The 17,943-nt window shown below is 34.6% G+C and overlaps 1 protein-coding gene across 10 annotated transcripts in view; it reads left to right on the top strand.

Annotated features, from left to right (window-relative positions):
- The window catches only part of PPP4R4 (protein phosphatase 4 regulatory subunit 4), a 64,400-nt gene that overhangs the window by 38,436 nt on the left and 8,021 nt on the right, over window positions 1–17,943 (top strand). For 9 of the 10 annotated variants that reach the window (XM_019283444.2, XM_010394556.3, XM_019283465.2 and 6 more), the window contains 13 exons: window positions 45–166; window positions 1,701–1,823; window positions 4,006–4,175; window positions 5,204–5,323; window positions 7,119–7,196; window positions 8,582–8,665; window positions 9,871–10,053; window positions 10,786–10,891; window positions 11,624–11,771; window positions 14,308–14,452; window positions 15,340–15,381; window positions 15,473–15,547; window positions 17,482–17,557. In XM_019283444.2, the coding sequence (XP_019138989.1) occupies window positions 45–166; window positions 1,701–1,823; window positions 4,006–4,175; window positions 5,204–5,323; window positions 7,119–7,196; window positions 8,582–8,665; window positions 9,871–10,053; window positions 10,786–10,891; window positions 11,624–11,771; window positions 14,308–14,452; window positions 15,340–15,381; window positions 15,473–15,547; window positions 17,482–17,557 (1,472 nt within the window). The remainder of the gene's footprint in view (window positions 1–44; window positions 167–1,700; window positions 1,824–4,005; window positions 4,176–5,203; window positions 5,324–7,118; window positions 7,197–8,581; window positions 8,666–9,870; window positions 10,054–10,785; window positions 10,892–11,623; window positions 11,772–14,307; window positions 14,453–15,339; window positions 15,382–15,472; window positions 15,548–17,481; window positions 17,558–17,943) is intronic. The other variant, XM_020583517.2, reaches the window with a different exon arrangement.

The raw sequence follows: 17,943 nt of genomic DNA, 5'->3' as shown, positions 1-17,943 counted from the left end.
GTTTCATTGTAAGTTTTCTTTTGACTGCTTGCTTCACGTTGCAGGACAGAACTAACAAAAACTGTGGTGCTTCCTGAGTTAGTGGAACTGGCAAGAGATGAGGGCAGCAGTGTACGCCTGGCAGCTTTTGAGACCTTAGTGAATCTGCTTGATATGTTTGATGCAGGTAAGAATTTAATTTAGGCTTACTAGCCCAGTTCTTAGTGCTCTAGTGCATCTTATAATTGTATTTAAATGCTTTTTGTTCTGTCTGCATTATTCAGACATTTCTGATTTTATTTTGTTTATTGCTTTATCCTTTATATTTCCTTCTATTTCATGTCTTGCAGTGCTTGACATGCAGAAAGTTTTAAGGGAGGTGAACTAGTTGTCCATGAAATCAGTTATCATATTCCAAGTTCCTAATGTAATGTGCCTAAATGGAATGAGTAAAATTACTGTATAAATTATGGGAATATTGTGTTGCTAAGATTTAATTAATTAATGTAGTGCTATCAATACACAGAATACAAAGTGTTAGCTCAACAAAAATGTACTGTACAGGAACTTGGTGATGAATTACTAATATATGGTAGTATTTAAGCCATATAGAGGAGTGGAAAAGGAAAAGAAAAAATAATATAGTTTTAGGGAGAATACCATAAATGGACTTTTTAGCAGTTAGTGTTTATATCATTAAGTATGATAGTAGGTTAATTTTGTAATTCTTGAGCCTTTGGATTCATGCCATCAAGTTTGTGCCTCTCTTTGCACCTTTCAGTCTTCGCTCCTTCTCCCCCACCCGCTGCTGTAACTACTGCTTTGAGTTGCTGTAAGAAGCTTAGAGAAAGCAATCAGGGGTTATTTACAGGTTTGTAAGGAATGTGTTTCTAGAAACTGGGTGTGCTTTCATGGCTGAACTAGAAAATGAGCACTTTTGAAGGTAGATGACCCAGAATTGCATCCTAGAGTTTCTCTTCCACAATATTAAAATATTTCTTCAGGCCAACCTAACTTTGTTCAGCCAAAATTATTTGCTGAATTTCACTGTTGGTCTACCATTAAAAAAATCATAATCTATTTAAAACTCAAAAATTTTTATACAGTGATTTTATTTAAAATAAGTCAAAATATATAAATTTCTTTAAACGTTTGCTTCTTTATTTTATAAGGAAGGCAGAGTGCTTTAGTTTCTAAATGGTTTAATTTCTTTTCTGTGTCCTTAATTATTTTGTTTCTCTGAATTTATTGTATACCAAAAGATTTTGAAACACTTCTCAGTAGGTTTAAAAAATCAACTTGCAGCATATCCAGATTTTTCTGTTTACTGTCACAGTCATGTTCAGTCTTGATCTCCCTGTGTGCCTACTATTGTAGGAAATCCTATTGTAGGAGTACTTCAGTATTCCTTCTCTCTCTACAGTCTTTTGCATGGAGAAGGTAGTGACTTTATTTATTCTATGCCTCATCCTTTAATGGGGGATGCCTTTTCACTGACAACAAGCTAACAAATGAACGTAACAGGTAGGGTATTAAATTTAGGACCTGTATTATATTAACATGCTCATCATTCTTTTTACCTCTTTTCAGTGACTGCCTGCCAGAAGTAATCCTAAGACTGTTAAATGAAATTTTTCTAATGTATTACAGAAGTTCAGTCTCTGTGCTCTTTTTAAAATGTTGACCAATGGTTAACTCTAAAAATTTCTTTTGTTTTTCAGATGATCGGAGTCAAACTGTTCTCCCATTAGTGAAATCGTTCTGTGAAAAATCCTTCAAAGCAGATGAATCTATCCTAGTTTCTTTATCTTTCCATTTAGGGAAACTGTGTAATGGATTATATGGTATGATTTAATTTCTTTTTTTAAAATCTTAAAAATGAGTGAGGATTGGAGAATTTGAACCCCTTGGAAAATATCCAGATTTGAGTGTATCAAATTAAATGGTAGTTAGTTAGATTTTGGAAATTTCTTCTCAGGGTGACCATCTGCTTATTTTTTGTTTTTGTTCTGTTTTGTTTAGACAGGGTCAAAGATGGAAAGATGGTGTTTTATCTTTATTGGTTTGACTGATTTATTTGGGTGTTCTGGAGCTTGTGATTTGGATGACTGAATTTTTAAAACTAGAAACCTTTGAAAATATTATGATGTTTAACTTTGTATGTTCGTTTCTGTGCTTGATCTCCTTTTAAGGCACAGTGCAGAGTGTGGCCCATAAGGAACTTCAGGGGAGAAAGGAGACCTAATGGCATGTGGATTCCCCAGCTGCAGCTGAGGCTGAATCTGAACGCATAATTTTTATACCCATAATTTGTGCTTGAGTTTTCACTTGAGCACAGCACATCTTTCCTTGATAATTCTGCCCACCATATATTACCTGTGGAGGAGCAGCACAGAATCATGGCTTTACATTATAATTTTCCCCTAGGCTCTTAATACCTTTGATCTTTCCTACAGCTCTCTAAAATGAACCTCCATGATTATGTTAGAGACTATCAAAGTGACCATTGCTTCACTACAAATTACTTGAAATGGCTGTTCCACAGTGTCAAGCTATTATTTTCAAAAACAGATGGCTAGAACAGTTCATCCTGTATTTACCATGTTTTTCCAGTCTTTTCTCTAGGTTGAATGACTAATTCCTGATCTTTCTTCACCTCTAAACTCCATCTGATGAGGTGTTAATGCCTTAGGACAGCTGAACAAAGTGAAAGGGTTACTTCATGTCTCTTGCCAGATACATTGCTGTTCACATTTTTCAGTAGGAAAAATTGCTTTTTTATAAAAATAAATCTAGCAGCTAGTTAGTCTTTCTCTTTCCTGGCCTTGTGCAGGTGATGCAGATCAGGCTAAGCATGGTACCTTACTGCTGTTCGAATGGAATAATAGTCTAAAGTGTTAAGGCCATATGTCCAGTTACTGAAGATCATTTTAAACTCTGCCTCTGAAGAATAAGCAGTCTGTCCTTGGTTGATGCTTTCAGAATACTGAATAAGCAAAGTCTCTTGTCCAGCATCCAGAAAATCAATGAAAATACTGAATGGTACCACAACTAGGATAGAACTTTCTTTATGTAGTTGCCTGTCTTGTCAGTAGTCCATGGGTAGTTTTTTCTTAGTTGTTTTTCCAAGCAGTTTTAGAGCACCTCTATAGTTTTTCATCTCTCATTCCTGTTCCCTTGTGAAAGTCATGACCTTTACTGCCTCTTCTGTTTCACAGGTCCTGTTACCCCATATTAGGAAATTGAATCAGTTTGACAAGTTTTCCTTTTGTCGTGTTGTCTACTACTGCTATTTTTTGGAAGGAGGGAGGGTGGTGGTGGTATTTTGTAGTAGATTTTTTTATTTCTTTTTTGTTTCAATTTTTTCAAACATGTGAAAGGAACCTGACTTACCTAATTATATGGCTTGTCTTTCCCTCTCCAACTCTTAAATATCAGTACCACTTCAGCCCTTTTCTGTTCCATTATTTGACTTATTTATGAATTCAGCAACTAGTACTTAAGTATTTTGAATACTGGAATGAAGCACATCTGACTCTGCACGTTTTGAAAACCTCTCAAGTGTTATAATCCCCACTGTAACACTTAAGATCCACTGACCTGTTGCTTCTCTACTTAAAGCTTGAATCTTTGTCACAGTTATTAATTGTACTCAGCCTGATAACACTAGTGGAATTTGAAAAAGAAAATAAAATTATTAAGCATTTCAACCTTCTTGGTACCAGTCACTGATAGCTTTCTTCCCTCTCTGGAGTAGAAAATTGAGCCTTTCCTTGATTATTCTCTTACTACTAATGCACTTGTAGTTTTGAATTCTTCTTGCTAGTTGCATTGCAGTTTGTTCTGAGTACTTGTGTGTACTGTTTATACTCTGCTAGATTCAAGGGGATGGGAGGGAAAGGAGGGATAAAATCAAGATCTTTGATAGATTTTAAAATAAGACTTGTTTGGGTACATTATTAATAGCATTTGTAATGAGGAAAGTTTGTTGTTTTGTTTGGTTTTGTTTTTTTTTCTTTTTTTGAGGCATTTTTACTCCTGAACAGCACTTGCGGTTTTTGGAATTTTATAAGAAGCTTTCCACACTGGGTTTACAGCAGGAAAATGGACACAATGATAATCAACTACATCTGCAAACTCTGGAACAGGAAAAGAAGTATATTTCAGTGAGGAAAAACTGTGCTTACAATTTTCCAGTAAGTAATATTAATTTAAGGTTTAATATTAATTTGTGTAATGCATATACTTCACTAAATAGGAATACATGAGTGATAGAAGAGTTATTCCCAAATTGTTCATTATTAGCTACATTTTAACTCTTTCCTGCAAAGTTTCAGTTAGTGAGGTTGTCCAAAAGAGTTAGCAAGAAATATTACTCAGAGCCTCAGAAAATTATTGGCAAATTTTGACAGAGGAAATGGTGTTCTAAGAGTTTACTGGTCTTATTCTTTCCTACGCATTTTCTCCAGACTCTTAGCACAAAGGATTTGGGAAAATGTCTGCGTAACAGAGTCCCCAGTTTCAAATCACTTGAATCTACACTTTTACATTCACTGTGTGTCACATCATTCTAGGGAGTTGAAGATGGAAATGGAATGCTTAGGTTGATGTTTTAGTGATGTTCCTGCCTGAGTACAGAAAGTCTTTTCAATTTTATGTGAGGTCTTTAAATACACCACTCATGTTTCTGTAAATCCACTTTGTATTTTGACATTCTGCATTTGTATTCAATGAAAACATGTTTGCACCAAGAGCCAGTAGACAACTATTTTTCGTTCTGCCTTTTAAAGGCAAGCACACTGTATGTAGGTAGACATCTGTTGGTTTATTTGAGCAAAACCAGGGTATGTACAAACATGATCATGCTGAAAGTCAGGTTCTTGCTTTGCTGCTTGCTAAAATGTTCTTTGTTTTTGAGGTATCCAGTTACAGGTTTTGCTAGAGTACAGAAACATTAACAATATTTATAAAACTGAGGTTTTATATCTCATGGTTTTAGTCCTTATCTTCAGAAAAAAAGCCTACAGCGTGTTTGGAAAATACGTAAATTCAGTTTAGTTCTCAGCTCCGGATTTTGTCTGGTGCCTGTGTTTTAACAAGGCCAACAGAACCTCCACACTTCCTCCTTAAAATAACAACCTGTTATCTCTCAAGTTCATCTGATAATCTCTGATAGTGTGATCCTTTAGCTGTGTAGTTGAAAAAGGACTTTATCCTTCCGCAGGCCATGATTGTTTTTGTGGATCCAAAGAACTTCAATTTAGAACTTTATTCTATATTCTTCTGCCTTTGCCATGATCCCGAAGTTCCTGTCAGATACACCATGGCCATAAGCTTCTTTGAAGTAAGTCTACAGTGGTTCTTTGTTACTGCTCACATGGCTTTATTTTCTTTTGTTTTCTTCTTTAAGCTTACATTTGTGATTGTTCAACCAAAATAAAAAGACTGGAGAAAATATATTGAACTTACTTAGTTTGTCAAGGGTGTTCAGTTCTTTCCAACCTCTGTATATAGCCCATATACGCACATTGTTTTATTTAAGTTGTGTAACATTTGGCTACAAGAGACTACTGTTAGGTCAGATTGTAAGGAGCAAAAGCTTAAAGAAACTTTTAATGATCTAGTACCACAAACATAAACAAATGCAGTAACTATAATATTTGAGATTTTTCAGTGGTATTAGAAAACAGACAAATGGGAGAAAGGAACTTGCCCTTTTTGTGCCTCAAAACCTTCAGAACTGTAGTTTGCTGGTGTGGAATGTGAGGAATATTTATGTGGAACAAATCCAGATGAAATGCTCAATTTAATATGAAAGTACTTGGAAATTTATGCAGATGTAACAGCATATGTATTCTTATATTTCTTTTCAGCTTATATATGTTCTACTTTATTATTTTCATAAAATTGAAAAAAAAGTATAAATGCATAGGTAGTATTAGCTATATGGAGTGAATTCCAGAAATTAAAATACACTCTCCTAAATACAGAAACCAATATAGAGAAATCTTCGATGTTTTCATATTCTCTTACTGAGAATCCTTGTGTTTCAGTCCTTGAGCTCAGCTTTGATCCCATTTTGTTGCTGAGGAGATTGGTAAATTTGCTGAAAATATTTAAATGACTAGTAGAGGAAAAAATGGCATTATTTCCACCATTGTAAGAAAGATGTATGGATTTCCGGTTCTCATTACCTGTTGATGTTTTAGTGAATGATAATCCAGCATAATTGTTGAAATTGTAAAATCAGCATTTAATTCTACATAATGTTTTGTTTTAGCTATATAACACTATTAAGGTACTGCCTGAATATAAGGAAAGTATTTTAGCTCATTTTAAAAAACCTGTAAAATTATGCCTTGGTCTAAATGTACATTTAGTTCTTGTTGGTTTAATTTTAATAGCATAACTAGGCAACCACGTGACAGACAGAAATGAGTAATTTATGGCATTCCCTGTTAGGTGGATTACTTTTCAAAAAAGAAAAGTCCTTGTAGCCATTTCGTTAAAGCTTCATCTTGATTGGTAGTAAGCTCTTATTTTCACTTGGCTTAAAAAAACATTAAAAAACATCATCTAAATATTCCTTGTGGCAAAAAAATCTCATTCCTCAAGTTTGTGTTATGCTTGCTATAAAATCCTTTTAATAACATGGAGATGGACTACTAGTGTTTCTTAAAAATTTACATGAGACTTATGAATCACATAAGTCACAGTCAAAAACCTAAAGAAGTGAGGAGTGAAGACTTCAGATGGAAGGTTGGGGAAGCTTAAAATCCAGCACTGGCTAAGAAAGTTTTTTATGTTTATCTTTTGTAAATTATATGGCAGGCTGACTCTCAGCTCTCCTAATTTACAACATTTGAATATTCCCCTAGAAATTTCTAGCCTGGCAGTGCAGCCTTAAACATTTTTGGTAAATGTGAAATAGACTTAATTCTAAAAGCATGTGTCATACATAATAGACCTGTTTCTTGGGCATATTTTTAATGTGATCAGTGGGAAAGTACACAACTTTAGGAAGCTGATATTAAACAATTTTTTCTGTGTCTCTTCATGCTTGCTGTAAAGTAAGTAAGTGGTGGTATGCGATAGAACTAAAGAATGTTTCACCTTGCCATCTTACTGTCATTTTTTAGGTTGCTAAGCTTTTAAATTCTGATGTGTATACAATACATAAAGAACTGGTTACGCTATTACAGGATGAGTCACTGGAGGTAATACACTTTTATTGAAGCTTCTTTTTGCTTATTACATCAAGGCAGATTATCTTCATATTTAATAACTCTTCAGTAACACAGTAGAGTAGCAATTTGAAATGATTAATAGCTTTTACTTCTATTACACAGATACCACGTAAAGATGCCAGCCTTCTGTGAATAAAAAAAGAGGAAAATAGGAAGGTGTTTGAATTTAGTAAACCCACACTAAATTTATTATCTTTTAAAAATACTAATTCTAAATAGTTTTATTTGCTGTATTATTTATTACCTTACAAACTCTAAAAAGCTTTGGGTTTGGTACTATATTAAAATAATAGTTGGGAATAGATCGGATTCAAGGTCTTTTGCTTTGTTTTATTTTTATTGTCCAGTTGAAGAGGAGATGAAGAAGTTGTGTATGGTTCAGAGATCAAGATTTACAGAAAGAGATTTGATCCAAGGATACCTGTATAGAACATGAATCAGTTATATTGCAGTTAACATAGTGAAACTTTTTTGGCTGGAAAAAAGAGACATATTTATGCTTGAGACAAAATCACCATTTCCTCTGATACCAGTTACTCCAGTAGTTGATGTTTCTTGTTTTCTATGAGGATCTTTGGATATGGCATGGAAAAATTAGTTTTGTATTCAGGTGCTCTTTTTTCATTCAGTACCTTTTGTTAGGTGTTTTCAGGAAAATTAATAGTATTTGTAGAACATATAGTTTAGGAAATTCTGACCCATATTAGAAGATTTCTCAAGTTGAACACCTGAAGGTTGAGACTTAGAAACATCTGGTGACCTGGAAAAATTCCTTGTTTTGATCTCTGTATGTTTATATGAATCGTAACAAATATATTGAGCTTTATCTTATATACCACCTCAGTCTGAATTGGTACAAAAATATACAGTTATGTACTTTTCTAGTCAAGTTAAAGTCTCACAATATTTGAAAGTAGGGTTCGTCTATTACTATAGGCTACATATTGTATTTTGTCTATCAACTGCATCTTTTCTTAACACAGGAAAAATTGCTTTTAAGATACAGCTGACAAATATAAAAAAGCATCTTTTTGTTTGTTCAGGCTCTTAACTCCTGATGAAACACAGATCTTTCTTAGGGATGAATGTTCATTTTAAAATATTATATTCTCTGGATATTTTAGAAAACTTGTCTGGTCACATAAATAAAAACTGAGACCTGTAATGCTTATATTACTTACTACATTAAAATATCAGTTTTAAATCCCAGTCCTCATCAATGCAACTAATCTCCTTTTTTTTTCAACATGAGAGAGCAGTAACTTAAAAGGTATCAGCAGGGATATGTTGGTGAGAGTTAAAAATGGAGTTGAGTTCATTTACAGACCTCTTTCATGCAGCCTTTCTTTAAATAGGTGTTAGATGCCCTAGTAGGTCACCTTCCTGAAATCCTTGAACTAATGACTAATGGAGGAGAAAACAGTGGATCAGAAAGCAAGGTGGGTATTCCCATGTGTTTTTTTAAATTTTCTTTCTAAGTGAAGGTAGTAGCAAATTTCAGACAAATTTTGAAGGAAAATGCTTTCATGATTAGTTTCTGCTTTGGAGAGATACGAAGTTTGTGTTTGTTTTTGGCTTTGTTTTGTTTTGTTGGGTTTTTTTTGGTTTTTTGTTTGTTTTTTTTGGTGGGTTTTTTTGGGTTTTTTGGTTGGTTTTTTGGGGGGTTTTTTGTTGTTTGTTGTTGTTTTGCTGTTTGGGGTTTTTTGATTGTTGACTTCATAAACTTTAACATTAAAAAAGTTTTGGAAAGATTAGAGTTAATAAAAAAATGAACAGTTATACATCTTCTTTTTCTGATTAACCACAGTTAAGTGAAAACAAAATTTGGTTTCATGTTAAGGGAATGATAGGTAATACCTATTTTAAATCTTTTTCATATTAATGTGTCAATTGCTCATGGGTGCCATTTTCAGGCTTCTGCTAGAAGGAAATCTATTTCCTGAAGTAAAGACACTGAATTAAGAGATCTGTACTCAGCTCCCAACTTTTCTAATTTAATTTTATGTGGCTCTGGAGGACTCCTCACCTCTAAGATGGAACAGAAAAGATGCTGGTTTTGAGCAGACTTCCTAAATGTGTGGATAAATTGAGATATTGCAGCAGTATATTGTATGGACAGAAGTTGACAGCGTAATTTAAAAACTCGAATTTGTCAGATGTTTACAGCTGTAAATATATATAACATAAAGCAAATGCAATGTTGGGTGTGGCAGTCTGTTTCATTTTTCTTAGTGCTAAAGGGAATTTAGCTTGGCTACTATAAATTCTTTGCCTCCTACTGAGAAAAGGTGTATGATTCCTACTAAAATTAATTCCTACTAAAACTAATTAGGGGATTGAGAACAATAACTGCAAAGACTTAAGAGAATAAAAGAGAAGTGGGATTCGTTTGGTTTGAGAAAGAGAATACTGAGGAGAGTTGGCATAATAGTCTTAATATCTGTAAAAGGGTGTTACAAAGAGAACGGTGTTTAATTTTCCTTTGTCAGGAGAAGGGGTTGGAGATGAAAGTGTATTTAGTAGGTACTGGAATAGCTTTTGGATTAGTCTTCCCATCTTGTATTGTTGTGATATGCTTTTTAAGCATAGTGACAAGACATGTAGCCCGAAAATGTAAAGTTAATGTTTATCTTTCTGTTTGTAGTTACTCTCTATTCCTGACTTGATTCCTGCATTAACAACAGCAGAACAGAGAGCAGCGACTTCTTTAAAATGGAGAACGCATGAGAAGTTACTACAAAAATATGCATGTCTCCCTCATATCATATCCAGTGATCAGATCTATTACCGTTTTCTTCACAGAATGTTGACAATCATTTTGACAAATGTGAGCCCACCTGCTGCTTTCTCATTTGCTTTTATTTGTTTATGCGAGTTAGAGCAATGACCACTGGGTATTTCCTATGTGTAGTACTTCCTGTGTTACATTAAAGTACTGTCCTTTTCATATGGTATATCAAGCTATGGGATTTTTTCTATGAGAATTTTCACTGAAAACTTGCCCCCATTTGAGGAGCAAAATTTGGATTGACAGTTTTCCTCCTATCCAAGACTTCTTTCCTTTCCTTCTGTTCATCATCAGTTAGTTTCTAGTTAAATCAAAGCCTTTTCCTCTGACATATGCCTTCTTTTTCCTGATTTCATACATTACATTGTGTTTGTTCTTTATGAAAGAACACTGTATTCCTAAAAGAAATTATCATTTAGAGCTATTAGTCTGAAATTTTACTGAGTTAATTCAAGAATAAAACTGTTATAAGAAAAGATGTTGTAAGTTTTATTTCTAACACCTGAAATACAGAAGGTGCCTTGCAAACATGGAATATTTTAAGGTGCTTATAAAATAGTTGAATCGACAAGTTGGACAGAAGGAATAAAGAAGTAGGTGTCTCATGAATTGGCCAAACTTCATAAATCTCTTTTACGTTATGACAATTATTTCAAAATTTATAAAGTTAGGATACTTTTTAGCTATTTTTTTCTAATTCTAGAATTGTTATATGTTTTTAGTCATATTCTTTCAGATATGTTTAATTATGTTCCCTTTATTTCTTTCAAGAATGTCCTGCCAGTCCAAAAAGCAGCTGCTCGGACTCTCTGCGTTTATTTGCGCTACAATCGCAAACAAGAACAGAGACATGAGGTTATTCAGAAACTGATTGAACGTAAGATGATTTTTCCTCCATTACCTAGAAATGAAAGTTAGTTTTGACTGAAGATCTATTTATAGTTACATTTATTCAGTGTAATTTCCTTCCATCTTTGGAGGGATTACTCTTGGAGGACATTCATTTGGTCATATTATCACCAGCAAAACATACTGTGCATATATGTAAGGGGATTGGGGAAGAGGCAATGCAGGAAACTGATAATATGCTGAGACCCCTCCAACCCTACTTCTTGTACCCAAAATTACTAAGCAGCAGTATACAAAGCAGAGTTCCTCTGTAGAAGTAAAATTCTCTAGAGCCTTCAGCATAAGAAATGCTGAATAAACCTCAGAAATTAATTTATTAATCAGTCACTTTAAGTTGACGCTTTGGTGTATGCTATGTGTTTTAAAGATAGTTGAGAAGTTTTAACAGTTCCCATTAACGTTACTTAATGTTTACACAGTAATTTTGATACTCCTGTGACGTGGTTTGAAAGGCATAGAGGTCTTTGTTTACATAGTAGTTAGTTCACTTGCTATTTTTGCTTTTTCAAGTGCTCACTGACAGAATTAATTGAATTCAGAATGTTAGTTTTTCACTAAAAGAAGGAACTGAGATAGGCTGAGAAGTTGTGCCTTTTGATGCCCGTGATTATCATCTTCAGGTCAAAGGTCAACCTGTGAAATGTTTTCTATCTGACATTGAAAGCTTGACAGATAGTATCTGCAAAATTTTATTTTTCAGAACTGGGCCAAGGAAAAAGTTACTGGAACAGACTTCGATTTTTAGATACTTGTGAATTCATTATGGAACTGTTTTCAAAATCATTCTTCTGTAAATACTTCTTTTTACCTGTGCTTGAACTTACACATGACCCAGTGGCAAATGTCAGGTATGAAGAATATGTAGCAGTGTACAGGAAAAAAGCTTTAAATAATATATTAAGAAATACTGTTAGAAGTTTTATGTTTTGCTTAAATAATGGGATTTGAGTAAAAAGATAAAGACCCTTCAGAACAACCAGTATTAAAGATGTAAGGGAGTGTGGGAATGATGCTAGAAAATCCCAGAAGCAGGTCAGTTCTGAGTGTTTGAGAGACTAATCAAAAGTGTCGTGGTTTGGGAGTGAAGGGAGCAATGAGGCAGAGGAGCGAGCAATAGATGGAAAGAAATGCACCACATCTACATGTCTGTTAAATACCTCCAGGGATGGTGACTCTGTGCAGCATTGATATTAGATGTTCAGATATGTTAACGATGACAACATGAATGATTCACATCAGAAATGAGGTTAAAAGTGTAAACTACAGGTGTGCACTCAGGAAGCTTCACCACATACTGTTTATTACCAAGTGAAACTTAAAGTAGACACTGTGTTTAGTATAACTACCACATCTCAACTAAGCAGGATCCTAAAAATTAAGCCATTTTGTACATACAGACTAACATTCATGTCTCATGTCATTAAATTAAGAGGATTATATTAAAACAATAAACTAAATTTGTATATAATCTGAAGTAGTTTATTGCTTATAACAAATATTTTAATTAAAAGCTCTATTGTTACAATATTAAAATTTAATGGAAACTTGAACTAACTTGCAATCATTTAGCTGACATTAAAATTAATTTTGTTGTAATTCTTTTCTGAATTGTTCTTGTACAAAAGAAATGCACAGTCTCCAGTGGAGTGAAGTTTACCGGTTAGACTTTGTTTTTAGCTGATGGTTTTAAAACATCTTTAGGGAGATACTGTTCTGGATTTCTACAGTGTGGTGTAACTCTTGGTAATGGGAAATTATGATAATTAAAGTCTTTTGAAGGTGTAAAAATGGTAGGATGAATTCATATGAGAAAGTTTTTTGAAATGTTTATAATCACAGAGTTACTATGTCTGGCAAAGGATTGTCTTTGATCCAAAGCCAGTTGACTCTGAGTTCAACAGAGAATATATCCATGTATTGTTCTTGGTGTTTCTTTTAATCTATTTCTGTAGATTAAAACTAGTCATTATTACATGCTATTACAGTCTGATCAAATCAAGGAATTTTTATTTGCTCAATTGCATGAAACATTTTTAGTTTAATTTGCAGAGTATTTCGGTGTTAATGAAATAAAAAGCAATGAGCACATTTTTTATATAAACAGTTTAGAAACAATATCTTGGAATCAAGGGAATGAACCACAAAATTGTTTAGGTTGGAAAAGACCTTTAAGATCATCAAGTCCAACCATTAGCCTAAGACTGCTAAGTCAACCACTAAACCATGTCCCTAAGCACCACATCTGCATGTCTGTTAAATACCTCCAGTGACTCCACCACTGCCCTGGGCAGCCTGTTCCAGTGCTTGACAAACCTTCTGGTCAAGAACTTGTTCCTGAATCCAATCTGAGTCCCCCTGGAGCAACTTAAGACCATTTCCTCTTGTCCTATTGCTTATTATTTGGGGGAAGAGACCAACCCCAACAATGCAACCTTTCAGGTGGTTGTAGAGAGTGATAAGGTCTCCGCTGAGCCTCCTTTTCTTCAGGCTAATCACCACTCCTCGTCAGCTCCCTCAGCCACTTCTCATCAGACTTATGCTCCACACCCTTCCCCAGCTCTGTTGCCCTTCTCTGGACACACTCCAGCCCCTCAATGTCTTTCTTATTGTGAGGGTCCCAGAACTGGACATGAGATTCAGTGTGTGGGGGTACAGGGGGACAATCCCTGCCCTGGTCCTGCTGGCCACACTGTTGTTGACACAGAATGCCAGGATGACATTGGCCTTCTGGGCCACCTGGGCACAGCTGGCTCATGTTCAGCCACTGTTGACCAGCACCCCAGGTCCTTTTCCATCAGGAAGCTTTCCAGCCACTCTGCCCCCAGCCTGTAGTGGTGTGGGGTTGTTGTGACCCAAGTGCAGGACCTGGTGCTTGGCCTTGTTGAACAGCACAAGCAGGGGCAGCCTCCAGACATAAACAGGAAGAATAAGGAAGGGGAAAGAAGGGCTTTCTTTTCTTCTTTTTAGTCTATCTGATACATTTTCATCCTTGCAGTTGTATGGAATTGCAGTAACATGATTTGTGGTGAGACTTGGGCTCCTTTGTACTGATGGACAAGACTTCCACGATATTTAGGTAACTGATAAAGTTAAGTGTGCAGATCACTTGGAAAATCCAGAGGTCTCCTTATTTTTCTAGATTAAAAAAAACCCAAAGCAAACCAAAGACATGTTTATGGACTGTAGTCATGATCTGTAGAGATGTTTTCGAAAACAGTATGTCTGGAAACAACACATAAGCAACAATCACTTCTGAAAAATAAGACCACCTAATTTATTTATTTTGTGTCAAATGCTAGCATGAATACATTGAGAATTAATAATAAATATTAAACATCTGCATCAAAAAGTGAATATTTAGGTGGTTTGGGGATTTTTTTGTAGAATGAAGCTATGCTGTTTGTTGCCAAAAGTTAAATCTACTCTGAAGATTCCCACTGATAAACATTTACTTCAGCAGTTGGAATTATGTATAAGGAAACTTCTGTGTCAAGAGAAAGACAAGGATGTCCTGACTATTGTAAAAAGAGTAAGCATCTTTCCTTTTCAGCAGCATTTTATCTCGGGGTTATCATTGAAATTTAAGATTATTAAAGTTATGCTTTCTGTTGATTTTCTCCATGTAAGAACAGGAGTTTAAAAAATTGTATTGTCTGTTATGTAATTTTGAACAATTAAAAGATAGTGTAGTATAGTATATTCTGTGAAATTTAGTAGTGTTGATGTTTCCTTGGTTATTTCCTTGGTTAATTATAGTGCAGTTATTTTCTATTGATTGAAATTCAGGATTTTAGTCCAATGACCATTTATGAAAAAAATAGTGAATGACTAGAGAATGGATTAAATGTTGATTCTAGTAAAACTGATCAGGTCTGTGAGATAGAGATATCTTGTTAATCTATATATTTTACCATATACAGACAAAGCATTTGCAGGATTGTAAGATTGTTACAAATGTGTTTGTAAGGTGAATATTCAGAAAAGTACATCTTTAAGGAATGTCTGTGCTCAGTCTCAAACTTAGAAACCATGACGTGAAATAGCTCAAGTAGGTGGCTTCCTTACAGGGCCAGTCTGCAGGAGAGACTGGGTGAACACCTGTGTGGAACCTTCTGAGTTACACACAGATTCCTGAGTTGCTTTTTTCAGTCCTGGTTCCTAAGCCTGTGCTGTAGCTATTCTTGCTTTGGTGCTTCCTTGAGTGTATTTTGAGTTCTGTGTAGATAGTCCATGAGTCTGTTCATTCTGTGAGTCTCAGCAGGGCTCTGAGAATACTCTCTGACACTTTTTAACTGCATTTGTAGCACAAAAATAAAGGCATAGGCTTCAAATATTTAGGAAGAAAAGGCAATTTTTTACTTCAAAGTGTGGCATGCCATTGTGTAATAATAAATAATGTTTTAATTTTCTTTACAGACAGTGTTAGAATTGGACAGAATGGAGATCTCTGTAGATGCTGTAAGTATTTAGTAACTTTAATACTTAGGAACTACTTTTAGTTTCCATTTCCATGTAGTGATTTTTTGTTTTTATTGATTTTATTTTGAAGTTTCAGAAAAGATTTTATGAAAATGATTTATTGGATCAAGAAAAAGAGACACAAGAACAACTCCTTTTGGAAATGGTATATTTTATCAGTACACTGTCATTATTTTAAAATAGTTTGTAGCTAAATATTGATGAGGCAATAATTTTAAGGTAGGGGAAATGCATATTTTGGAGTGACCTGATAGGTTCACAATCTGTGTGTGGTTTCATTTTACACTTTATAATAGGGTTAAGTCCTTCAAGGTAACATGTAACTTTTTTCTTTACTACCTAAATTTTGCTGTATCAATTAGAAAGGCAAACTTGAGTTTCTTGAGAAATACCATGTATAATGTAATACACTCATCAATGAAACACTTCAGAATTCACATACAGCTTCTCTAGGCAAAGAAATTAATGTCATAACTTCTTTTGTCCCAAGGAAGCCGAAGAATGCTCTGTGTTACAGCCTTTCATGTTACCCAGGAAAAAGAGAAAAGCAAAAGCTGCAGTAGGCACTTCAGCACACAGCTTACATCTTCACCACATACTGCATCTCCACAAAGCCTAAATTAGACCACTGCAGTCCTCCGTTCTGCTGCCTCCCCTCCAGCCTGAGGTGGGACAAGCTGAGCAGCTGATAGGACTCAGAAGATCCTGATATTGTTAACATGCTTCCTCTGACTTGTAGTAAATGAACTTCTTTGTAGTGAACTAGAACAGATTCAAGAGTGTCCCAAAAATGTCATTGTTTCCTATGTTTGTGGTCTGCTTTGATGTCAGTAGCTATTGCAGGTAAGTATGAGCAAATATACCTGACCCACAGACTTCCTGCCACTTCCCAGTGTCTCGAGCCAGTGGTTCAGCTTTGTTCTCAGGATCTGCATATTCACATTCAAAGTCTTAAACTCAGCTCTAGTAGTCTCCAGGTGGATACAATTAATGCTTTTGTATGAAAGCATTTGAATGGTGCAAAATAGCCCCCAGTGTGCTCTGTGTTACTGTGTATTGTATGATGACATCAATTTTTACCCTGTTTCTACAGCTATACTTTAGAAGAGGACCTGAATTTTTATGATACAGGCCACTGATATGTGCAACCCTTCTCTATCACAAAGGCCTCAATAAGCATTGTTTGTGAGAGGCATGTGTTTGGGGAACCTGAGATGGACACTGTAAATTGTGCCATGTTGCAGTCCCAGAGAGATGAAGAGCCATTCACCCCACTTAAATGTGTCTGACTGCTAAAGATTTTAATACTGGATATGTTAATAAATGTCCTTAATTTTAGTAGCTGACTTTGTAGAAACTATTTTCCAGCAAACCTGACCTGAATTAATTACCTCTTTCTTTTCTTAATTGGGTAGCAATTAGAACTACATGAAAAAAATAGAACAATTATGGTTCACTTAACACTTTTTATTATGAAAAGGGTACAGAAAATAAGATAATATTATATAGTTTTTTGAAGCTGGAGTGATATCTATTCACCACATGGAAGATACTTTTGGGCTAGGTAGTATTACAGAAGAGCAAATAAATTCCATGAACCCAATTTTACCCAGTTGACTTTTTTTTGCATAAAGATTTATCAACTGTAGATGTTAATTTTAGATCTTTATAAAGTTTGAGTATATCTGACACACCTTAACATTTAAGAAAAACATTTTCATTGAATTGTATGAAATAAAAATATTGCCCACTCTGTTCTCAGAGTATCTGTGTAACCAAAAATTTTTACATTGCCAGCTGCCAATTTCTGTACCTTTTTAAATATAAAAAACCCCAAAAGCCAGACATAATTTTAATAATAAGTTATAGATGTGAACTTCAACTCTGAGCTTTCTCCAGACTGTAGCTTTTAAATGAGATACGTACCCTGATTTCATTCTGTACTATTTAATTGGTTCTCTGGATTTTCACCAGAGGTTGTACTACTAGCAGGAGAGAGTAGAAATGAACTGTTATTTGGAAACACAATTTATTTACTTTTACCTGAGTAATATCTAAGAAAATTATTCATTCTTTTAGGAACAATTGGAAAAGGAGAAGCAGAAAAATGAAGGAAGATCTACAAATATTAATGATAAAATGCTTGAAAAGAAGCGTAAGTTTGTTTATTTGTGTACATGTTGTTTATGCATGCTTTACTCTTCTACAAAGGTAGTAGAGAAAGGTGCAGGAAAGAGACACTTTATACAATAGAGTTTTAGAAATTGGAAATAAAATTTGTTTCTATATATTTCTGAAGTTATTTATGAAAACTGGCCTCATATATTATATATAATATATATATATTTTTTGACTTTATTAAAATACATTACAGTTTTAGTTCTGGTTTTTTTTCATTTTGGGATATAGTATAAGTACTTGCCTGTGGTTTTTGTGAAGTGCCAGTAGCACTGGATTAGATATTATTACTCTTTGCTCCAGGACTATGATATGTTATGTCCTCTCTTTTATATTAGGTTTTAAGAGGGAAGGGATTATACT

Source organism: Corvus cornix, chromosome 5 (genome assembly GCF_000738735.6).
Source record: "Corvus cornix cornix isolate S_Up_H32 chromosome 5, ASM73873v5, whole genome shotgun sequence".
NCBI classification, from domain to species: domain Eukaryota; kingdom Metazoa; phylum Chordata; class Aves; order Passeriformes; family Corvidae; genus Corvus; species Corvus cornix.
The sequence above is the reverse complement of the archived record's forward strand: the minus strand, read 5'-3'. Positions and strand labels throughout refer to the sequence as shown.